This window comes from Haematobia irritans, chromosome 1 (assembly GCF_050003625.1).
Source record: "Haematobia irritans isolate KBUSLIRL chromosome 1, ASM5000362v1, whole genome shotgun sequence".
NCBI lineage: Eukaryota > Metazoa > Arthropoda > Insecta > Diptera > Muscidae > Haematobia > Haematobia irritans.
The window spans coordinates 38,017,749-38,043,305 of NC_134397.1; the positions used below are offsets into that span (position 1 = coordinate 38,017,749).

The 25,557-nt window shown below is 33.6% G+C and overlaps 1 protein-coding gene across 2 annotated transcripts in view; it reads right to left on the reverse strand.

Annotated features, from left to right (window-relative positions):
* Positions 1 to 25,557, reverse strand: part of Gld (Glucose dehydrogenase) — a 114,136-nt gene that overhangs the window by 6,186 nt on the left and 82,393 nt on the right. For both annotated transcript variants that reach the window (XM_075289858.1, XM_075289859.1), the window contains exons 3-5: positions 16,790 to 17,040; positions 16,427 to 16,547; positions 908 to 1,312 (exon numbers count right to left, since the gene is read on the reverse strand). In XM_075289858.1, coding sequence (XP_075145973.1) covers positions 908 to 1,312; positions 16,427 to 16,547; positions 16,790 to 16,951 — 688 coding nt within the window. In that variant the 5' untranslated portion in view covers positions 16,952 to 17,040. The remainder of the gene's footprint in view (positions 1 to 907; positions 1,313 to 16,426; positions 16,548 to 16,789; positions 17,041 to 25,557) is intronic.

Below are 25,557 nucleotides of genomic sequence, written 5' to 3' on the forward strand. Positions count from 1 at the left end.
AAGACCTCTTCCTTCTTCCTCTATTTATATATGCTTCATAAAGCCTTTTGATGTATACATTATAAAATGCCTTATTTTATCACACATTAAAATAAGTTATTTGAGGATTTCCTAAAAGGCCTTAAAATAATGACCTTTTATTAGCGCTTATGCTGTAAGTTGAAGTCGGAGCCCTTGGTCGGCTATGACAGCCTGTGTAAAAAATCAATGAATATGTAAAGGGAAGTCAATGCCTTGTGTCTGCAAATAAATGCCTTTTAAAAGGCCTTATGAAGAGCGATTTCCGCCGCTGGGTCTTTGCTTGAGTTTTCACTTATTGAGGAAGACTTTATGTTGGCGAAAAAACGAAAGGAACCCAATTGTTAGCACCAATTTTATATTCAATCAAAAGAAATCAGTTCTAGTTGTTTGTAAACAAAAAAAAAAACAGCTGTTAAATCTACAAATAATCGAAATCTCGATAATTGAACCCTTGAAATTTTCTAAAGAGATTTTAGTTCTAAATATCGAGATTTCTTGCCTGGTAAAAACATATTGTTTACTTATACGGACATAATTGGACATGTAGACAGAAAAAAATATTACCAAAAAAGTTTCCAATTAAAGTTTTAATTGAATTTTAAAAAGTTTTCAATTATAAATTTAATTGGTTCAACTATTTTTTTAATTGAAACAAATATCAATCACAATCAATTAATATTTTAATTGACTTTGGTGATTGATACTTTCATTTCTGTGATTGATGACATTTCAATTGAAAATTAATTGAATCAATTAATTTTGTGATTGAAGACAAGAAATATTTTTTTCTGTGTGGTGAAAAATTTTCGTCTGCTATTTTCATCTGCAATCTCACCATTTTTATTAAATCGTTATTCTCAGTATTTCTCAAGCCATCGATACTTACCCAATTCTTCGCCACCTTTTAAGATTGCATAAGACAATGGCGGATTATATGGGAATTTTGAGACTGGTATGGGGCCTCCAGTTGCATGTAAATCAGCTCCCACCTCATCAATTTCTAAATTGTTTTCGGATTTTTTGAAAAATGGCAAGACTTCTTCATAGCTCCAACCAGGATTGCCCAAATCAGCCCAATCATCATAATCTTCACGATTTCCTCGTATATACATCATGCCATTGATGACAGAAGTGCCACCAAGGACTTTTCCTCTTGGCCAATAGCAACGTTGTCCTTCATTTGAAAGGCAAGCCGATGTTTCCGGTTCGGTATTGTAACCCCAGTCAATATCACTGGTAATAAAATTTAAAAACATAGATGGAATTTGAGCTCCCACTGGTTCATCACCGCCTATAAAGGAAAAGAAAGAAAAACAATTTTTATTGTAAGTAATTCTAAAAAAATTTGTACAATTTGTCGTAGAAACATTTAATGGAAAAAAGTAACACTACAACAAAAAAAGGGAACCCACAATGAAAGAAAAAGTAATTTTATTGTAGAAAATTTAAACTAAAATAGTTTTCTAATTGTAACATGTTTAAACTAAGTTAATATTTTTTTCCAAATTTAAAAAAAGAAAAAATATTAAAAATAATACTTTTTTCACAATTTAGTTGACATTCTTTGAATGCCCTTTACATCTTCCATAACGTTTTCTTTCAAAGATCACCAAAAATTTGTTTTAAAATCGCATATCATAAATCACACAATAATAGAGACATAATAACAATAAGTAAAGAAATCATGGTAAAATTAATATGTGCGAAGAAATTTCTTTTACGTAAAGCTTCATAAATCATTTTTATCAAATTTTATCTATATCGGTAATGGTTATTCGTTTTGTTTGATTTGTTTGTGTTTGTGTAGAGGAGGTTATGCTTTGCAATTATCCCACAAAACAAAAGACTTAAGAAACAAAGATTATTTTGAGATAACATTTTCTAATGCCTTATGACAAATGTGTAACAAATGAATTTTTAAATCATTACAACCTCATTATGATATAAATACTTTGAAGAGTGGGTGTGATAAATCGACATTTGAAAAATGTGTGAATATTAAGAAATTGTTGTGGTGAAATGTGTATCGTTTTTTTAATAAGAGTGAATAATGGGTAATGTATTACAGCAATCAAAGTGGTGAGAAATTATTTGGAATTATGTGGAACTGAACAGAAAATAAAAAACAAATTGAGTCTGAGAGTTTTCTTTACTGGAAAACGAAATTATTGTGTAAAATTTCGTTCTTCTGAAAAGAAAACTTTCAGTGCATTGTACGAAATTCAAATTTAGTGAAATTTTGCATTACATTTGAGTATAACAAAAAATAATTAGAGTCAAGAAAAAATTCCTTACATTGAAGAAAATTTTACCATTATCAACTAATTTTCATGACCTAAAGTGTAGCTAAATTGGCTTACAATTTTAGTAGACTTTTTTTTAGGATATAATTATATAAATTATATTGCATTTATAAAAGAACAAGTATATACGGCCAGGCCGAAACTTATGTACCCTCCACCATGGATTGCGTAGAAACTTCTACTGAAGAATGTCATCCACAATCGAATTACTTGGGTTGCGGTAACACTTTCCGATGGCAAGGTAGCTTAAAACTTCCTAACACCGTCTTCTAAATTGCAAGGTAGTCCATACGTGGCATATATTTAACGAAAAAAGGCCAATACGTATATAATTAGGTTTCACAAAATAAAATTTTGACAAAAGTTTCTATAGAAATGAAATTTTGACAACATTTTCTATAGAAATAAAAATTTGCCAAAATTTCTATAGGAATACAATTTCGACGAAATTTTCTATAGGAATAAAATTTTGACAAAATTTTCTATAGGAATAAAATTTTGACAAAATTTTCTATAGGAATAAAATTTTGACAAAATTTTCTATAGGAATAAAATTTTGACAAAATTTTCTATAGGAATAAAATTTTGACAGAATTTTCTATAGGTATAAAATTTTGACAAAATTTTCTTAGAAATAAATTTTTGACAAAACTTTTGGCTCGAGTGGCAACCATGATTATGAACCAATATGGACCAATTTTTGTGTGATTGGGGATCGGCTGTATATAACTATAGACCGATATATATAATTAGAGACCATATACTAACACCAAGTTCCAAATTTCAACCGTATCGGAATGAATTGTGCTCCTCAAAAAGAGGCTCCGGCAGTCAAATCTGGGGATCGATTTATATGGGGGCTATATATAATTATGGACCGATATGGACCAATTCTTGCGTGTTTGTTAGAGACCATATACTAAAACCACGTTCCAAATTTCAACCGTATCGGATTAATTTTGCTCCTCAAAAAGAGGCTCCGGAGGACAAATCTGGGGATCGGTTTATATGGGGGCTATATATTATTATGGACCAATTCTTGCATAGTTGTTAGATACCATATACTCACACCACGTACCAAATTTCAACCGGATCGGATGAATTTTGCTCCTCTAAGAGGCTGCGGAGTTCAAATCTGGGGATCGATTTATATGGGGGCTATATATAATTATGGACCGATATGTACCAATTCTTTCGTGTTTGTTAGAGACCATATACTAACACCACGTTCCAAATTTCAACCGTATCGGATGAATTTTGCTCCTCAAAAAGAGGCTCCGGAGGACAACTCTGGGGATCGATATGGACGGATGAATTTTGCTCCTCAAAAAGAGGCTCCGGAGGACAAATCTGGGGATCGGTTTATATGGGGGCTATATATTATTATGGACCAATTCTTGCATAGTTGTTAGAGACCATATACTAACACCACGTACCAAATTTCAAGCGGATCGGATGAATTTTGCTCCTCTAAGAGGCTGCGGAGTTCAAATCTGGGGAGTGTAGTTTAACTAATTTTAGTTTTATATTAATGTTTTTTTATGCTTACACTATTTTTTTTTTTTAGTTATAAAAACCATGTTTTGGAGACCCTCGACGATTTTGAAAATATTTTAATTATCTCTATTGAATATGTAATCAATTGGCGGCGCATATTCTAATTTGCTGCCGTTTGTAAATTTATCGAGCCAATATTTTATTGAGATGGCTAATTTAACATCTGTTTTACATTGATTAAAAAACCATTAGAAGCGAAAGTGAAATATATACATAAATTAAATTAAGAGTTAAGTATAATCAATTTTTGTTTTCTTTTCGATGAATATCAGTTGATTTAAAACAAATATATTTAATTTTCGAATCACTTAATGTGAGGTGAGTGTGACCCAGTTCGCTAATGGTCAACACATTCGATAGCATAGTCATTATATAGTTATACTAAAACAATAATAAAACTATAACAGTCAAGTCAAAAAATTGGTCTATACATTTTTTTCTTTCTTTGAATTTGACAAAAAATATTTAATTAATTTTTATGCTATCGTAATATAATTCCGTTAAAATTTTCTAAAATTAAGCTACTTAAGCTTACTTCCTTGTTGGTTGTCTTTTTTGAGTATCCCAATACATACCATATTTGTTAATTTTTTATGGGCTGTAAAAAAACACTGTATTTAAAAATTTCCTTAAATCGGATGAAAATCGTGATGACTAAATTAATTATTAATTTATTATTTGATTTTTCTCACTAAACCGATTAAAATTTTATACAAATAATTGAGTAAAAAGTCAATAATTTTTTATACCCATAATAAGTTTGTCATTCCGTTTGTAACACATCGAAGTATCGATTTCCGACTATATAATGTATATATATTCTTGATCAGAAAGATTTTAAGACGACATAACAATGTCCGTCTGCCTGTCTGTCTGTTGGAATCACGTTACAGTCTTCAATAATGAAGCAATCGTGTGGAAATTTTGCACAAACTAGTCTTTTGTCAGCAGGTAGGTAATGTTCGAAGATGGGCTATATCGGTCCAGGGTTTGATATAGTCTCCGTATAAACCGACCTCCCGATTTGGGATCTTGGGCTTATAGACATCGTAGTTTTTACCCAATTTGCATGAATTTTGAAATCACGAGGTATTTTATGACCATAAAGAGGTGTGCCAAAAATAGTGAGTACCGTTCCATGTTTTGGTATAGCCCCCATATAGACCGATCTCCCGATTTTACTTCTTGGGATTCTAGAATCCGTAGTTTCTATCCAATTTGCCTGAAATTGGAAATCTAGAGGTAATCTAAAAAGATTTGCCGAAAATGGTGAGTATCGGTCCATGTTTTGGTATAGTCCGCATATAGACCGATCTCCCGATGTTACTTCTTGAGCTTCTATGAATTCGTAGTTTCTATACAATTTGCCTGAAATTGGAAATCTAGAGGTATTTGAGGACCATAAAAAGGTGTGCCGAAAATGGTGAGTATCGGTCCATGTTTTGGTATAGTCCCCATATAGACCGATCTCCCGATTTTACTTCTTGGGCTTCTAGAATCCGTAGTTTCTATCCAGTTTGCCTGAAATTGGAAATCTAGAGGTATTTGAGGACCATAAAAAGGTGTGCCGAAAATGGTGAGTATCGGTCCACGTTTTGCTATAGTCCCCATATAGACCGATCTCCCGATTTAACTTCTTAGGCTTCTACAATCCGTAGTTTTTATCCAATTTGCCTGAAATTTGAAATCTAGAAGTGTTTTACGACCACAAAGAGGTGCACCGAAAATGGTGAATATCGGTCAATGTTTTAGTATAGCCCCCATATAGACCGATCTTGCGATTTTACTTTTGGGGTTTGTAGAAATCGTAGTAGTTTTCCAATTTTCCTGAAATTGAAAATCTAGTGGTTTTGTAGGACTATAAATAGGTGTGCAAGAAATGATTTTATTGTTTAGGATTCTAGAAACCGTAGTTTCTATCCAATTTGCCGGAAATTTGAAATCTAGAAGTATTTTAGGACAATAAAGAGGTGCGCCGAAAACGTTGAGTATCGGTCCATATTTTAGTATAGCCACCATAGGACCAATCTCCCGATTTAAGTCCTTGGATTTCTCGAAACCGCAGTTTCTGTTCGATTTGCCTGAAATTGGAAATATACTGGTATTTTAGACTCACAAAAACGTGTATCGGATTTAGTTTTTTATCGGTCCATTTGGTAAGGCATCTATATAGACCGATTTGACTTCTTGAGGGTATAGAAGGCGCAGTGATCATGAAAACGGCTTGAAACTGAAAGTAACATACCCAGATTTTACTTCTCGTAATCCTCTAAATAATGGGGGTGAAAATCTACAAATTTTAGATTTCAAATCAAGGCGTTATTTCATCATTTTCTTACACATGTACAAAAGATGTTAATGATTCCTGTAAAACTCAAACAAAAATGGTTCTTATAAATCCGGAATCTGATATAGTCTTCATAGGTAAAATCTTTAAATTTATCCTCGGGAAGTGTACTAGTTGATCTGCTCTGCTTGGGAGAATATCTGTCATCAAACCCCCCTGAAATTTCAAAGGAAACTACAATATTTGATTCATGGTGGTGGGTATTTAAGATTCGACCCGGCCGAACTTACTGCTGTATATACTTGTTTATATGGTCAAACAAACAATTTATATATTTGTAATTGATACCTCGATTGTTTTCAACTAAATTTGTGATTGATATTACGAATGGCCATGACTGAAGTAATTTAAATTTAAAAAAAATAATTTGGTAAAAAAAAACATACTAAGCTTAAGGCCTATGTAGCTATAGCTAATATTAATTAACTAATAATTTCCTATAAATTAAATAAAAAAAAATAAAAAAAAAATATTTAACGAAGATATGAACCCATGAGTTTTGGCATTATTAAAATGAATATTTATAATAGTAATTAAAACAAATATACACTAATAAATGATATTTATCAAAAGACTTTCGTTTGTTGAAAGCGCTTTACACAAATGAACGACACATGTCTTGGGTTGTCTCGTGTCATATTGCTAATACTTAAAAAAAGAGAGCTCATCATTATGAACATATATACATTGTGTGTAAGTGTGTGATTTAATGCACTCAACACCTTTCAACAGTTTTTCCACAATAAAATGTAACATTTTATTAAATATTTTGTTTTTTTTTTTGTTTTCATTTTGATTGCAATTGCGTGTTACTATGGTATTATCATTTGGAGACACATGTGCAAAAAATAAAAAATATTTGTCATATAAATGTTTAGCCATCAACATTCACATGGTCTTTGGAGACAATGAGTGAATAGACAAGTAGACATACTAACTACCCAGACTACTCCAGTCTGACCGTCTGCGCCAACTAACATGTTCAACTGACTAACATGGTAATAATAATGATGTTGATGATAAAAAAGTGAATTTAATGGATTTATGTCATATAATTTTAGTGTTTTATTTAGTGTTCTTCGTTTAGGTTATAAAAATGTAAGAATTAAAATTTCATATAGATATAGCATCTGAAGATTTCTGGATATTAATAAATACAAGGTAATTATATTTTTTTTTTTGATATATGGATATGGTAGTTTGAGTTCTTAGGTTATACATCACATCTTTAAAGTTTGTGTCTTAAGTTTTTTGTTTGTGTTTGTTTCATCTTGACTAATGATCTTGTGCAATATTAGGAATATACAAAAAAATATATATTATTAAGTTTAGTTTAGTTTAAATAAAAGTGATAATTTTTCCAAATTTTTTCATCAACAATTTGGAAATATTTGAATATAATAAAAAACATTTATTATATAAAAGAGATAATGCCATTATTCCTTAAAGTTTTCGAAATTTTGGATATAGATTTTTGGTAGACGAATTTAACATAGATTTCTGATTCTGATTTCTCCATAGTCGACCAATGGTTAGTCAATTTGCCTTGCATGTAAGAGGGTCGGTCATTGGTTCAAACTGAGTTCGACCGAACACCAAAAATTGTAGCTGAAGTTTATCAACTCTTATTAAAATTGGTAATATTTCTGAGTATTTCAAAGCTTATGTAAGAGTTCTCACCATAATGTGAAATGAAATGAATGAATGAAATGATATGTTCAGACTCGGTTATACAGGGTGGGTGATATGTGATGCAACAAAGTAAAGCGCTATATATTTTATTTTTTTTTACTGTGCAAAAAAAGCAAAATAAAATAAAATTTTAGTATTAGTTTAGATTTATTGGAATAGGCTACCTTTGGCACGAATTATGACCTTCAAATTACCGAAAAAACCAGCATAAAGGGTGGTTAAATTGTAAGGGCCGATGTTGAATGTGAACCACACTTAAACGCCAAGTTTTTTTCCGAATTTTATTTGACATTTCTTTCTTTCAGACTTACTCAATTTGAATCATGGACGTCGTGAATGGGCAGAATGGTTCTAAGAAATGGCAACAGTGGATGATCAATTTTCGAAGAAAATAATCTTCAGTGATGAGACACATTTTCACCTCAGTGGATTCGTCAATAAACAGAATTTCCGCATTTGGGCGAATGAGAATCCAAGAGTGATTGTCGAAAAACCAATGCACCCACAAAGAGCGACTGTTTGGTACAGTTTATGGGCTGGCGGCATCATCGGGCCGTATTTTTCCCAAAATGAGGCCGGTCAGGCAGTTACTGTGAATGGTGTTCGCTATCGTGAGATGACAACGAACTTTTTATGGCCCGAATTGGAAGATATGGATGTGGACGATATGTGGTTTCAGCAGGACGGTGGCACTTGCCACACAGCAAGCGCAACAAATTCAATGGCCGTGTTATCTCACGTAATGGCGATGTCAATTGGCCGCCAAGATCATGTGATTTGACACCGTTGGACTTTTTTCTTTGGGGTTATTTGAAAGAAAAGGTGTACGTCGATAAGCCAGCAACAATTCAAGAGCTAAAGGATGGGATAATTCGGCACATTAACGGCATAAAACTTCCATTATGCCTCAGCGTCATCGAAAATTTGGACCATCGGATCAAGGTGTGCCACCGAGGTCGCGGCGCCCCTTTGGCCGACATTTTGTTCCATACATAATTGAGTAATACCAATATATCATAATAAAATAAAATGACAATAATTTCCTAAATAGTTTGTGTTTTATTTTAAATGAACATCGGCCCTTGACATTTTAACTACCCTTTACACTGAAAAAAATTCCGTAGTTAAACTAATGCTGAATTGAACTTATTGTTTTTATTTTGTATACCCTGCGCCACACTGTGGAACAGGGTATTATAAGTTAGTGCATATGTTTGCAACACCCAGAAGGAGACGAGATAGACACATTGTGTCTTTGGCAAAAATGCTCAGGGTGGGCTCCTGAGTCGATATAGCAATGTCCGTCTGTCCCTCTGTCTGTGAAGTCTAGGTCGCAGTTTTAGTCCAATCGACTTCAAATTTGGCACAAGTATGTGTTTTGGCTCAGAATAGAATCCTATTGATTTTGGAAGAAATCGGTTCAGATTTAGATATAGCTCCCGATATGGACTTTCGCCCGATATGGACTTATATGGCCCCAGAAGCCAGAGTTTCATCCAATTTGGTTGAATTTTTGCACTAGGAGTACAATTAGTAGTGTTGTCAAGTGTGCGAAATTTTATTGAAATCGGTTTAGATTTAGATATAGCTCCCATATATATCGTTCGCCCGATTCACACTCATATGACCACAGTTGCCAATATTTTACTCCGATTTACTTGAAATTTTGCACATGAAATAGACATAACATTCCAACTGTTTGTACCAAGTTTGTTGTAATCGGTTCAGATTTAGATATAGCTTCCATATATAGCTTTCGCCCGATTTACACTCATATGACCGCAGAGGCCAATATTTTGTTTAAGTCGGCTAATGCCTTGGGATGGAACACAATGTTAATAAAAACAAGTATATACAGAACTAAGTTCGGCCGGGCCGAATCTTAAATACCCACCACCATGAACCAAATATTAGGGTTTCCTTTGAAATTTCAGGAGGGCTTGAGGACTTGAGGACACTTCCCGAAGATAAATTTAAAGATTTCACCTATGAGGACTATATCAGATTCTGGATTTATAAGAACCATTTTTGTTTGAGTTTTAGGGGAATCATTAACATCTCTTGTAAGTGTGCAAGAAAATTATAAAATAGCGTCTTGATTTGAAATCTTAAATCTGTAGAAGTAAAATCTGGAAATTTTACATTGAGTTTCAAGCCATTTTCATGATCAGTGCGCCTTCTACACCCTCAAGAAGTGAAGTCGGTCTATATGGAGGCATTACCAAATGGACCGATAAAAACTTAATCCAATACAAGTTTTTGTGAGCCTAAAATACCAGAATATTTACAATTTCAGGCAAATCCGATAAAAACTACGGTTTCTAGAAACCCAAGGAGTTAAATCGGGAGATCGTTCTTATGGGGGCTATACTAAAATATGGACCGATACTCACAGTTTTCGGCACACCTCTTTATGACCCGAAAATACCTCTAGATTTCCAATTTCAGGCAAATAGGATAAAAACTACGGTTTCTATAAGCCCAAGACCCCAAATCGGGATATCGTTTTATATGGGGACCATACCAAAACATGGACCGATACTCACAATTTTTGGCACACGTATTTGTGGTCCTACAATACCTCCAGATTTCCAATTTCAGGTAAATTGAATAAAAACTGCGGTTTCTATAAGCCCAAGAAGTAAAATCGGGAGATCCGTCTATATGGGGGCTATACCAAATCATGGACCGATACTCACCATTTTCGGCACATCTCTTTATGGTCATAAAATACCTCTAAATTTCAAATTTCAGGCAAATTGGATAAAAACTTCGATTTCTGTAAGCCCAAGACCCCAAATCGGGAGGTCGGTTTATATGGGGACTATATCAAAACCTGGACCTATATAGCCCATCTTCGAACTTGACCTACCTGCAGACAAAAGACGAGTCTGTGTAAAATTTCAGCACGATTGCTTCATTATTGAAGACTGTAGCGTGATTACAACAGACAGACAGACGGACATCGTTATATCGTCGTAGAATTTCTCCCTGATCAAGAATATATATACTTTATATAGTCGGAAATCGATATTTTGCCAAAGACACCATGTGTCTATCTCGTCTCCTTCTGGGCGTTGCAAACATATGCACTAACTTGTAATATCCTGTTCCACAGTGTGGCGCAGGGTATAAAAACGCCTTGATTTGAAATCTAAAATCTATAGACAACCATTATTCAAACGATTAGAACAAGTAAAATCTGGAAATTTTACTTTCAGTTTAAAGTAATTTATATAAGCCGAAGGGTATAGCACCCAAAAACATGATATACGCCAAATTAAACACACATAATTGTGGTTCTAAAAACCTACAGAATACTGACCACAAATCGGAGGACGGGTTTTTAAGGGGGAAATATCAAAATCTGTACCGATATAAAATATATTCGTAACACCTATTTATGCTCCTAAAAATCTCTAGATTTCCAATTTCAGGTAAATCGGATAAAAACTACGTTTTCTAGAAGCCCAAGAAGTAAAATCGGGAGATCGGTCTATATGGGGGATATACCAAAACATGAACCGATACTCATCATTTTTGGCACACCTCCTTATGGTCCTAAAATACCTTTAGATTTCCAATTTCAGCAAATTGGATAAAAAACGGTTTCTATAAGTCCAAGAAGTAACATCGGGAGATCGGTCTATATGGGGGCTATACCAAAACATGGACCGATATTCACCATTTTTGGCCCATCTCTTTATTGTCCTAAAATACCTCTAGGTACCAAAACATGGACCGATACTCACCATTTTTGGCACACTTCCTTATGGTCTTAAAATACCTCCAGATTTCCAATTTCAGGCAAAGTGGATAATAAATGTGGTTTCTATAAGCCCATGAAGTAAAATCGGGAGATCGGTCTATTGGGGGGCTATACCAAAACATGGACCGATACTCACCATTTTTGGCACATCTCTTTATGGTCCTAAAATACCCGTAGGTGTCCAATTTCAGGCACATTGAATTAAAACTAAAGATTCTATAAGCCCAAGACCCCAAATTGCAAGGTCGGTATATATGGGGACTATATCAAACTTGACCTGCCTGCAGACAAAAGTCGAGTTTGTGCAAAATTTCAGAACGATTGCTTCATTATTGAGGACTATAGCGTGATTACAACAGACAGACAGATAGACGGACATGGTTATATCGTCTTAGAATATCTCCCTGATCAAGAATATATTTATATACTTTATAAAGTCGGAAATCGATATTTCGATGTTTTACAAACGGAATGACAAACTTATTATACCCCCGTCACCGTTCTATGGTGGTGGGTATAAATATGTTTGTGACTTAAGTCTTTTGTTTTGTGTAGCTTTTAGTAAAACCGAAGTGAAAACAGTTTCTGTCTTAAGTCTTTTGTCGCAAATAAAACTGGCATCGATACGACTTTTCGCTACTCAACTTTTACTACTTTACACTTAACAGTATTAAAAAATCCCATGCGCGTATTAAGCATATTAACAATATCCTGTAATTATGAGTTAATTACATTTGACCTTATTAAATACTGTCCCTGCTATATAAAGTAAGAAAGTAAGAAAAATCAAAATTACATAATTTTTTACGAAGTTGTACAATTCTTGATAAATTGCTACCTGTGGTGTATACAAAAAAAATATAACAAAAAAACAAAACAAAAAAAAACACAAAGACCATTGACCACAATCATTGAAACACCATAAATGGTCTGGAATTCATTGGCATCTTTACCCCAAAGATGTCATCATCTTTATTTTACTTCAAAATGACAGAATGACATTTCAGATTGATGAGAGGTCCATAACATTTGTTATTACTCCATTCAAACCACCGACGCGTAAGGTAATAATACACACAGTGCATTACCGAAATTATCCCATAGGTCCATACTGGTTTTTAATAAGCTGACAAATTACCTTCATGGGTATTTTGACAAAAACTCAGCTTAAGATAATGGATTTAATTGAAGAGTGAATATCGAAAAATGATGCAAATACCTGACTTGTTGCCATTACTTGACCAAATATATGTATATTTGAGGTGTTTTTTTCCTTGATCACAATAAAAGCGTGCTGTTCACGCATATTTCTTTTTGATATTATTTAACAATGTACTGTGGTTTAATTGCAAACCAGAAAAGAAACAAATTGAAATGCTTCAATTTAGACATTTTTAAGAATATTTCTCTATATCTATCCGACTATTTTTTGTTTTTATATAGAAAATACGATGGGTCTTAAACTAAATCAGTTTTTCTCGCAAAACGTACTGAGAAATGAAAACTAATTTTGAAATTGTGCCACACAAATTTCTTAAAAATTTGAGCGATGTAAATAAATTTTAGTTATGTTGTTACAAAAAACGTAACTTAACGATTTTGTTAAAAAAAGGCTAAGCAGAATAGTTGGATTATTACTGGAAAATAAGGTTTCAATGAAATTTTGTATTAAAATAAAAATTTCAGATTTCTTTGGTTTGGGGTCATAGTTTTATAAAAAAGCTGGAGTTGTGATTTTTCATTGTTTTATTTTTATATCGGTCATCTATAGCGAGAAAAAAACCATTAATGGGAAAAGTCGTTTTTCCTTTTCTGTTTCCCTATCCCATTTAAAATGAATTGGATAAATTTTTTATAAACTACCTTGAATGGTATACGCACACCCAAAGGAAAAATACTCATAATAATAGAGAGGATAACATTTTAATTAAATCAAAAATTAATTGGATCAATTAATATCGGAATTGAAGACAAAAAATATTTTTTCTATATACACAAAAAAAAAACACCAATATTTTTCCACTTAAAATTTTTATTGAATTCTAAAAAAAATGTCTATTAAAAATTTGATTAGTTCAAAAAAGAATTTTAATTGAAACAATAATCAATCACGGAAATTTATAGTATTAATTTTTTTTAAGTAACGTTGACGTTAATTTTTTAGTTGACGTCCTGAAAATTCCAAGAAAATCGAACAACTTTCCTTCAAGGGTGGGGCAAGGAGAACGTTCCCTCTCCGCCCAAATATCCAAAAAACAGATACACCATATTGATTTCATAACCTTCCTCCACGGCCCTTGGAAATTTCAAGAAAACTTTAGAATTTTAGTTTTTTTTTCAGTTTTAAAGGATGTCCCAACCAAATGTCGAAAAATGATGTAGAGCAAATTATAAGCCCAATTTTCAAAAAGCAGAGCAAGGGCCTCCCCTTCCCGACCAAATGTCACAAAATCAGATATCCAATATTAATTGCATAACCTCTCCCCACGTCCTCTGTAAATTTCAAATAAATTGGAATAGTTTAAGTTTTCTCTGTATGTACTTTTATTTTTTCCGACCAAATATTGAAAAATCAGGAACCTGATATAAATTTCATAACCTCACCTAATTTTTCCGTAAAATTTCAATCGGAGAATTTTAGTTGTTTTGCACTGTACTTAAAAAAAAAAAAACAACGGCAAAACAAAACAAGGGGAGGCCCCTTTCCCGGACCAAATACTGAAAAATAAAGTAGCCGTTCTTTGTCTAGACGCCCCCTGCAACCTTCCCTGAAAAGTTCAAGCAAATCGGATAATTTTGTTGCAATTTTCAAAAAGTGGGTAAGGTGGAATTCCCCCTCCCTGTCCAACTATGAACACATCAGGTACGCCATATTAACTTTATAATCTCCCCTCACGTCGGCTGTAAACTTCAAGTAAATCGGAAAAGTTTAGTTTTTATACACTCGACTGGGTATAAAAATCGTGGTGAAATTCTGAGTCGATCTAAGCATGTCCGTCCGTCTGTTGAAATCACGCTAACATCCGAACGAAACAAGCTATGTACTTGAAACTTGGCATAAGTAGTTGTTATTGATGTAGGTCGGATGGTATTGCAAATGGGCCATATCGGACCACTTTTACGTATAGCACCATATAAACGGACCCAAAGATTTGGCTTGCGGAGCCTCTAAGACAAGCATATTTCCTCCGATTTGTATCAAATTTCAGCCAGAATGATACAAAATTCATCTGATCCGGTTGAAATTTGGTATGTTGTGTTAGTATATGCTTTCTAACAACCATGCAAAAATTGGTCGATATTGGTTCATAATTATATATAGCCCTCATATAAATCGATCCCCAGATTTGACCTCCGGAGCCTCTTGCAGGAGCAAAATTTTTCCGATCCGGTTGAAATTTGGTACGTGGTGTTACTATATGGTCTCTAACAACCATGCAAGAATTGGTCCATATCGGTCCATAATTATATATATCCCCCATATAAATCGATCCCCTAATTTGACCTCCAACCTCTTGGAGGAGCAAAATTCATTCCATTCGGTTGAAATTTGGTACATAGCACTAGTATATGGCCGCTAACAGCCATGCAACAATTGGTCCATATCGGTCTATAGTTATATATAGCCGATCGCCAATCACACAAGAATTGGTCCATATCGCCAAAAATAATCTACCAAATTTTCTATAGAAATAAAATTTTGACAAAATTTTCTATAGAAATAAAATGTTGGTAGATTATTTTTGGCAAAATTTTATTTCTATAGAAAAGTTTGTCAAACTGAATTATATACGTATTTAATCCGCTTGTTTTTTGTTGTTTAATATATACCCCGTATGGACTAACTTACAATTTAGAAGACGGTGTTAAGAAGTTTTAAGATACCTTGCCATCGGCAAGTGTTACCGCAAATCAAGTAATTCGATTGTGGATGACAGTCTTTAGTAGAAGTTTCTACGCAATCCATGGTGGAGGGTACATAAGATTCGGCCTGGCCGAACTTACGGACGTATATACTTATTTTTTACTGTACTTATAACATAAGTCGGACAAAGGAGAGGCCCCCACACTGACAAAATATCGAAAAATAAAGTAGCGGATCTTTGCCTAGAGGCCACCCTTAATCTTCCAAATCTGGGAACTTTTCTCGACCAAATTTCAAAAACTGAGTTACCCTATTTTCAGCACATGAGCACCCTTAACGTTCTCTGAAATTTTCATGTAAATCAGTTCAGCCGTTTCGGAGCTTACCCGGAACATACAAACAAATAAACAAAAATACTTTGAATTTTATATATATATATATATATATATATATATATATATATATATATATATATATATATATATATATATATATATATATATATATATATATATATATATATATATATATATATATATATATATATATATATATATATATATATATATATATATATATTTAGAAGATATACGATACGTTATGGATGATATGACATTTGAGATTATAAATTTGTTCATTAATGTTTTGAACCACTGTAGATATTTGCTTTTGCAACATATGTCATAGTATTACACATTTTGAAGTGGCCAAAGTTTTCACGTTACAAAACAGAAAAGTTTAATTGAAAAGAAAAAAACTGCAGTAAACTGGTCATTCTAGTAGTTTTTCTAACGTAACGTCATTAGTGTAAAGTTTGCAAAAAAAACACACACAAATAAAAAAATACAAGACATAATGCAGACTAAACTTACCGGCTTCAATTAACAACACCTTCCATTGAGGGACTTCAGATAGACGTGCAGCAACAACAGAACCGGCTGAGCCACCACCAATTACAATAAAGTCATACTCATAATCAGGCTCGGAACGAAACTGAAAGCCAAAAAGGATATATAAAAAAAATATTAGTAACAACTCTCCATATTGACATGACATTAATTACATTATTATATTCCAAAAAAAATTTAATGATAAGATAATCAAAAGAGATTTAATTTATTTGAGGGACCTTGATAATTATTATTTTTTATTTCTTTGGCCAAAATTGATTAAACCAACCCGTTTATAGAAAGATAAAAATATATAAAAATTTATTATCTATCTCTCTTACTTACCCTTGAACTAGCCCGACCACAAGGATCCTCAAGATCACATTGGGAGCGGACAAATACTTCCAGTAAGCCCATGAATAACATAAATGCACTACCACCACATGTTGCAGCCAATGTGGGTCCGGTTGGCACCCCCACCAAACAATCACAAGAACCGGGGGCCATATTTACAACTGGACTGGCTAAGTTTTAAAACAGCACTGCCTTCAGATAGTGATTGGATATTGTCGTGTTGATATTGCTGCAGAATATAACTGCAATGGAAAAACAAAACAGATTGTAAAAATTATAACGAAATTCAATAAATATTGTGTTTGGTTGTATGCAGCAAATGTTTATACTCCTGTTTATATTTACATAAATTGTTACACACTAACGTAGTTTTATGTCTGCTCTAAAATTTTTGTGAATGTTTTTGTTGTAAAAAAAAGCATTTTCATAACGCCTCCTAGTAAGGCAAATGTAAATGATTTTTTCATTGTATTTTTTGTTTCTTTATAATTACTAGTCCAATTTATTTATAGCATTAAAAGGAGTAATGTCCATAAATTTTGTTATGAAGTGACGAAGTTGTTTATTTTACCGTTACAAAATCAATTAGCGATAGCAACTGGCCTTATTTGTTTATTTTTCTACTTCTATTGAGTTCGTGTCTTAAGTCTTTTGTTTTAATTTCTATCGATACAAATTCGTAGTAATTTTCTGTTAGCATGAAGTTATTTGAAATTTTTTACTCTTGCACATTGTTATATTTAAAAGTATCAACGATAAGATTATTTCCCAAGAAAAATACACTGAAAATTGTTCGAAAATAAAATATATGAGAAATGTATGTTATTTAAAGCAAAAATTTTATTTTTTTTTATTCAGATTGCCTGTTTTGAATTTATGTGCTCATTTGGAATTAGAAATCTCTGCAATAGGCAATGTTAATACTCTTACATACGCAAATCTTTCACTATGTATCCCCTTAATGCAACTATTTATTTAGTTCTCTTATAATTTAGTTTTAATTTCTTTCGATGACCATATAACAATGCCAAAATAATCAGGTGTTACTATAAAGAACTCTTGTTCTATGACTCTAAGCCATTACTTAATACAAAGTTGGATATATTTACATATATAATTAATTAATTAATACTAATATCTTACATGTGGATATTACTGGATTTTTTTACATAGTTTTTACAACGCATATTTGTTCACATTAAATAAAATAACAAATTATCAATATTAATATTATTTTACTGTTATTAGGACAGACAAGTGGGGACCATAGATCTGCATTTTAAATCAATTACTAAACCTGGTTACGAGTTTAATTGTATTTTCATATGAATTCTAAAACCACTAAGAAAATCCTAAATAACCTTCGCCGACATCAATAATAATATCTTCCAGATAATATCATTTGGTCAATTCTCGTAGTTACTTACACCGAACGCAATAACAAATTAGGTTTTATTGGTCGAAATCGGATGTATTAACCCATCAATGCCTAAAATGAAAGTGCCGAAAAAAATTGATTTTATGGGTTTTTCATAACAGGTTGGCTGATAAGTCCCCGGTCTGACACATAGATGGCGTCGCTAGTATTAAATGCCAATTATTTTTTCGAAGATGTGGAGGGTCACCCAGAAACGGTTAACGGGGCTCTGTATAGGACTATGATAGACAATTTTTTGCGTCCACATGTTGAGAATAATCAAAATATATGGTTCCCGCAACAATCAATAAAAAATAAAAACAAAACAAGTAAGAAAAGTCTAAAGTCGGGCGAGGCCGACTATATTATACCCTGCACCACTTTGTAGATCTAAATTTTCGATACCATATCATATACGTCAAATGTGTTGGGGCTATATATAAAGGTTTGTCCCAAATACATACATTTAAAAATCATTCGATCTGGGCAGAACTTGATAGACTTCTACAAAATCTATAGACTCAAAACTTAACTCGGCTAATGCACTAGTTATAAAGATAATTCTACTTCCTGTGCAAAAGTCGTAAAATCGCGTAAATCGGAATAACAGATTGGCCTCTGGGGCCATAGGAGTGTAGATCGGCAGAAAGATATGTATGGAAGCTATATGTAAATCTGAACCGATTTTAACAAAACTTGTCGCACATAATAGTATCATTAAACGTAACACTTGTGCAAAATTTCAAGCAACTCACGGCAAAACTCTCGCTTTTGGGGCCATATAAGTGCAAATCGGGCGAAAGATATATATGGGAGCTATATCTAAATCTGAACCGATTTCAACCAAATTTTGTACACTTACCTATGCTATTAAACAACTCCTTGCACAAAATTTGAAATAAGTCAGGGCAAAACTCTGGCTTTTGAGGCCATATAAGTGCAAATCGGACGAAAGACAGCTATATCTAAATCTGAACCGATTTCAATCAAATTTACCAAGCCTTGGGAGAAGGTAAATTCTACTCTCTGTGCAAAATTTAACGAAAATCGGTAATAAACTTTAAGCTCTGTGGTCATATGAGTGTAAATCGGGTAAAATATATATGGGAGCTATATCTAAATCTGAACCGATTTGGCTAATATTTTGCAAGTTTTTCGAGACTCATAAAATATTCGGATGTACGGAATTTGAGGAAGATCGGTTGATATAAACGCCAATTATGACCAGATCGGTGAAAAATATATATGGCAGCTATATCTAAATCTGAACCGATTTTTTCCAAAATCAATACGGATAGTCTTTGAGCCGAAATAGGACCCTATACCAAATTTTAGGACAATCGGACTAAAACTGCGAGCTGTACTTTGCACACAAAAATACATCAACAGACAGACAGACGGACAGACAAACAGACAGACAGATGGACATCGGTAAATCGACTCAAAATTTAATTCTAAGCCGATCCGTATACTAAAAGGTTGGTCAATGATTACTCCTTCTTGGCGTTACATACAAATGCACAAACTTTTTATACCCTGTACCACAGTAGTGGTGAAGGGTATAAAAAATGTCAGTTATTTTTAATCCTTCAGTCCTTTTTGGGCCACCCTGTAGTACCAACCTTCAAATGATTCGTGTCAAAATTTGACGTCTGTAAGTCAATTAGTTTGTGAGATAGAGCGTCTTTTGTGAAGCAACTTTTGTTATTGTGAAAAAAAATGGAAAAAAGAAATTTCGTGTTTTGATAAAATACTGTTTTCTGAAGAGAAAAATACGGTGGAAGCAAAAACTTGGCTTGATAATGAGTTTCCGGACTCTGCCCCAGGGAAATGAACAATAATTGATTGGTATGCAAAATTCAAGCATGGTGAAATGAGCACGGAGGACGGTGAACGCAGTGGACGCCCGAATGAGGTGGTTACCGACGAAAACATCAAAAAACTCCACAAAATGATTTTGAATGACCGTAAAATGAAGTTGATCGAGATAGCAGAGGCCTTAAATATATCAAAGGAACGTGTTGGTCATATCATTCATCAATATGCGGAAGCTCTGTGCAAAATTTTTTGACCAAAAACAACAACGTGTTGATGATTCTGAGTGGTGTTTGCAGCTGTTAACTCTTAATACACCCGAGTTTTTCCTTCGATATGTGACAATGGATGAAACATGGCTCCATCACTACACTCCTGAGTTCAATCGACAGTCGGCTGAGTGGACAGCGACCGGTGAACCGTCTCCGAAGTGTGGAAAGACTCAAAAGTCCGCTGGCAAAGTAATGGCCTCTGTTTTGTGGGATGCGTATGGAATAATTTTTATCAATTATCTTAAGAAGGGAAAAACCATCAACAGTGACTATTATATGGCGTTATTGGAGCGTTTGAAGGTCGAAATCGCGGCAAAACGGCCCCATATGAAGAAGAAAAATGTGTTGTTCCAACAAGACAACGCACCGTACCACAAGTCATTGAGAACAGAGAACACATTGAACAACAGAAGAAAATAATCGAGAAGATTCAGCGGTTAAAACTAGAAGTTCCCATATGTAATAATTTCTTTTAGTTAACCCTCTAATGCCCCAACTTTTTGCCAGATGATTAAATATTCAATGTTATCGACACACAAGCAAGAAAACTAAATAAAAAAAAAATTACGGTGAAATTAAGTATAAGTTACAAAGCCTCTTGAACAGTTTTATCTAAGTTTTCTTTTTATTTTACCCATTTTTGTTGCTTGAAGGTGAGTTTTTCTAAAATCTTCCTGATTTAATGAAGCCCGCCTAAAGGCGGGATTGGGCACTAGAGGGTTAATGTGGTATCACAATGGACTGAATAGTCGAAGTGAGCCTGAAACTTAATCGGGCTGTCACTTTAGCCTAACCTAACCTATATATGTATTTGTATCGAGACAATAAGATCAAGACAATACGATCGTAAAAAAATGTGGTCCTTCGAATTGGTAACACTTCGTGTTAAGTACCCTCTCTTATAAATATATTACAAATCTTTATTTTTCTAATATTAATAAAATGTTATTATGTATTTGGATATACCACAATTGATGTAACTTGTGCTACATACTTTGATTAATGATGACCCGAGCGAAGTAAACAAAAGACTTAGGACACAAACATCATCACCAGCCACAAATCAATGAAAGTTGTTTGTCGAATGCTTTATATTTCATTGATCCTAATGTTTTTCCATTAGTAATCATACAAAGGAGTTATGGAATTATTTCATTTTGGGGTTTTCAATTACTCTTTAACTATGGCCTCAATTTCAAAATGAGGAAATAATGGCTTACAAACACCCACCAGTTGAAAAAATTTGGGACTAACCACAAAAAAGGGGGCCAATTTAATGTTGATACCAAGCAAAAACACTAAGAGCTGTATGTTATCTGCCAAATAATCATAACCCTAAAAATCAATTGAATCGACTTTTAAAATATTGCCCAATGATCGCATTTTAACCCATTTTTTCTAATTTAGTAGCAACTGCAGTTATTACCTATAAAAAAGGTTCATTGATAATTTACAAAAACAAATGGTTGACTATAGACACTACAAATACACATAGCGTGTTTTACACAGACAGAAAAGCCATTGAGCTCTTAAACTAAATGTGATGGTGTGATGATGCCGGATAAATTTTAACGGAATTACAAAAGGGGGGCCTGGATTTTTTCTTCATTATATCTTTTGGTGTTTGTTAATTTATAAATAATTTATGTTTTATTGTTATTAACAATTGTCGGTATGAATAGTGGGATTTTCTGGGCTATATAGAAAAATATTCAACTACAAAAAAATCAATTAATTGCATTTCATTATCATTAACATTAGTGTTATTACCTATTTTCTTACAATACAATTTTGTTTGTTTTTATAATTTTCTAAAATTACTATTACGGTGGAGTGTTTTTTTTTGTGGATTTGTGTTTGTTTTTAGTTTTGCTAATAAATTAAGGGATTTTTTTTTTAAGATTCAGCATCTATAAAAATTCCTTTGCTATGGGTTTTTGTCTTGTCATTTAATTTGCTACAAATCGATTTGCCTGTTTAGTTTAGTTTATTAAAAATAGCAATTGTAATTTATTTGTTTCTTTGTTGAGGTATAATTGGAATAGATGCTTATCTATCAAACCAAGATGCTGTTGTTTTTCGAAGTTTAATTTGAAATAATTTAGCTTCTAGAAATTCCGCACCTTCGATTGATAAAATTAAATAATTTTCAAATAATTCGTGATTTTGTATTGTGATATTAGTATTTGACATAGAATTAATTACACCGACAAACAAAATATATAAGATATTCTGGAAGATATAACCGGTTCATAGAAAAGCAGGATATGTAAAACTGGGATATCGAAAATACATAAAATATGATTCGACATAAAAAATATCCAATCTCTAATATATAAAAATAAGTCGGGTTTTCCTTCCTGACGCAATAACTCCAGAACGCACGAGCCGATTTCTACGTTTTGCATTCGTTGGAAAGGTCTCAGGCCCCATGAGGTTTATAGCAAAGAAAATTTAAGAAAAGATTCAACGGAAAAGCGGGAAATTAGTGCATATGTTTGTAACACCCAGAAGGAGACGAGATAGACACATGGTGTCTTTGGCAATAATGCTCAGGGTGGGTCCCTGAGTCGATATAACCATGTCCGTCTGTCCGTCTGTCCGTCCGTCTGTCTGTGAACACATTTTTGTGATCAAAGTCTAGGTCGCAATTTAAGTCCAATCGCCTTCAAATTTGGCACATGTTCCTAATTTGTGTCAGAATGGAACCCTATTGATTTTGGAAGAAATCGGTTCAGATTTAGATATAGCTCCCATATATATCTTTCGCCCGATATGCACTAATATGGACCCAGCAGCCAGAGTTTTATACCGATTTGCTTGAAATTTTGTACAAATATAACACTTAGTCGTATAGTCAAGTGTGCAAAATTTAATTGAAATCGGTTCAGATTTAGATATAGCTCCCATATATATCTTTCGCCCGATATGGACTTATATGGACCCAGAAGCCAGAGTTTTATCCCGATTAGCTTGAAATTTTGCACTAGGAGTACAATTAGTAGTATAGTCAAGTGTGCAAAATTTGATTGAAATCGGTTCAGATTTAGATATAGCTCCCATATATATCTTTCGCCCGATATGGACTAATATGGTCCTAAAAGCCAGAGTTTTGGTCCAATTTGGTTGAAATTTTGCACAGGAAGTAGATGTAGCATTGTAGCTATGCGTGCCAAATTTGGTTGAAATCGGTTCAGATTTAGATATAGCTCCCATATATATCTTTCGCCCGATATGGACTTATATGGCCCCAGAAGCCAGATTTTTGGCCGAATTTGGTTGAAATTTTGCACTAGGAGTACAATTGGTAGTATAGTCTTGTGTGCCAAACTTGATTGAAATCGGTTCAGATTTAGATATAGCTCCCATATATATCTTTCGCCCGATATGGACTAATATGGTCCTAAAAGCCAGAGTTTTGGCCCAATTTGGTTGAAATTTTGCACAGGCAGTAGATGTAGCATTGTAGCTATGCATGCCAAATTTGGTTGAAATCGAATCAGATTTAGATATAGCTCCCATATATATCTTTCGCCCAATATGCACTTATATGGACCCAGAAGCCAGAGTTTTATCCTGATTAGCTCGAAATTTTGCACAAGAAGTACAATTGGTAGTATAGTCTTGTGTGCCAAATTTGATTGAAATCGGTTCAGATTTAGATATAGCTTCCATATATACAAGGGTATAATATAGTCGGCCCCGCCCGAGTTTAGACTTTCCTTACTTGTTTTACATGCAGCGCACATTACAAAATTGTATATTTTGAATTCATCGCAGTTGCTTTTGTTATAAAATAATTTTATTTTTTCACATGAAAAATGTTCGGAGAAAATAGAGGGTAATCATGTGGTGAAAATAGAGTACTTCATTTTTTGATATCTGGTGGGGAATATCGATATTTGGACGGGGAGGAAGACCTCCTCTAAAACTGAAAAAAACTAGAATTCTCAAGTTTACTTGAAATTTACAAAGGCCGTATGGGTTGGTTATGAAATCAATATGGTGTACTTGAGTTTTTGATATTTGGACGGGAACCTTCTCCTTGCCCCGCACTATGAAACTTGAAGGAAAGTTTAGAGATTTTCTTGCAATTTGCAGTGAAAGTGACGTCCCTTTAAAAAAATAGAGCAAAATCTAACCTTCTCCGATTTACTTGAAAATGGGAGAAGATGATTAAATTTATACAGGGTATATGATTTTTGGATGTCTGGTTGGGGAAGGGTAATAGTCAAGTTGGGTAGTTTGTGAAATGAATATAGGGTACGAAACTTTACGATATCTGATGGGTGAGGATTACTTGAAAATAGAAAGTAGAGGATTGTCGATAAATGGGAACTCGGTACATTATTTTATGATTATTACAGACTTCTGCCAGACTTTTTTAAGTAAAAAATTTAAATTTACATGAAGTTCACAGGCAACGTAGAGGGTGCTTAATTTTCCGGTTTTATGTTTGGGAAACACGTGTTCTCCGTGTCCAACATTTTAACAAATGTTAATATGGTAAATTTTTATGTACTTTAACTTCTACGAAAGACTGTCATCCACAATCGAATTAATTGGGTTGTGGTATCTTAAAACTTCTTAACATCCAATTTTTGTGGGATTGGGGATCGATTTATCTGAGGGCTATATATAACTAAAGACCGATATGGACCTAGTTAGGCATGGTTTTTAACGGCCATATACTTGCTCAATGTACCAATTTTAAACTGACTCGGATGAAATTTGCTCCTCCAAGAGGCTCCAAAACCAAATCTCGGGATCGGCTTACATGAGGGCTATATATGATTATTGGCAGATATGGACTACTTTTGGCATGGTTGTTAAATATCATATACTACCACCACGTACCAAATTTCAACCAGATCGGATGAATTTTGCTTCTCCTAAAGGCACCGGAGGTCAAATCTGGGGATCGCTTTATATGGGAGCAATATATAATAATGGACTGATTTGAACCAATTCCTGCATGGTTGTTGGATACCATATACTAACATCACGTACCAAATTTCAACCGAATCGGAGGGATTTTGCTTCTCTTAGTGGCTCCGGAGGTTTATATGGGGGCTATATATAATTATGGACCGATTTCGACCAATTTTTGCATGAGTGTTTGAGGCCATATATTAACACCACGTTCCAAATTTCAGCTGAATCAGATGAATTTTGGTCTTCCAAGAGGCTCCGGAGGTCAAATCTGGTGATCGGTTTATATGGGGGCTATATATAATTATGGACCGACGTGGACC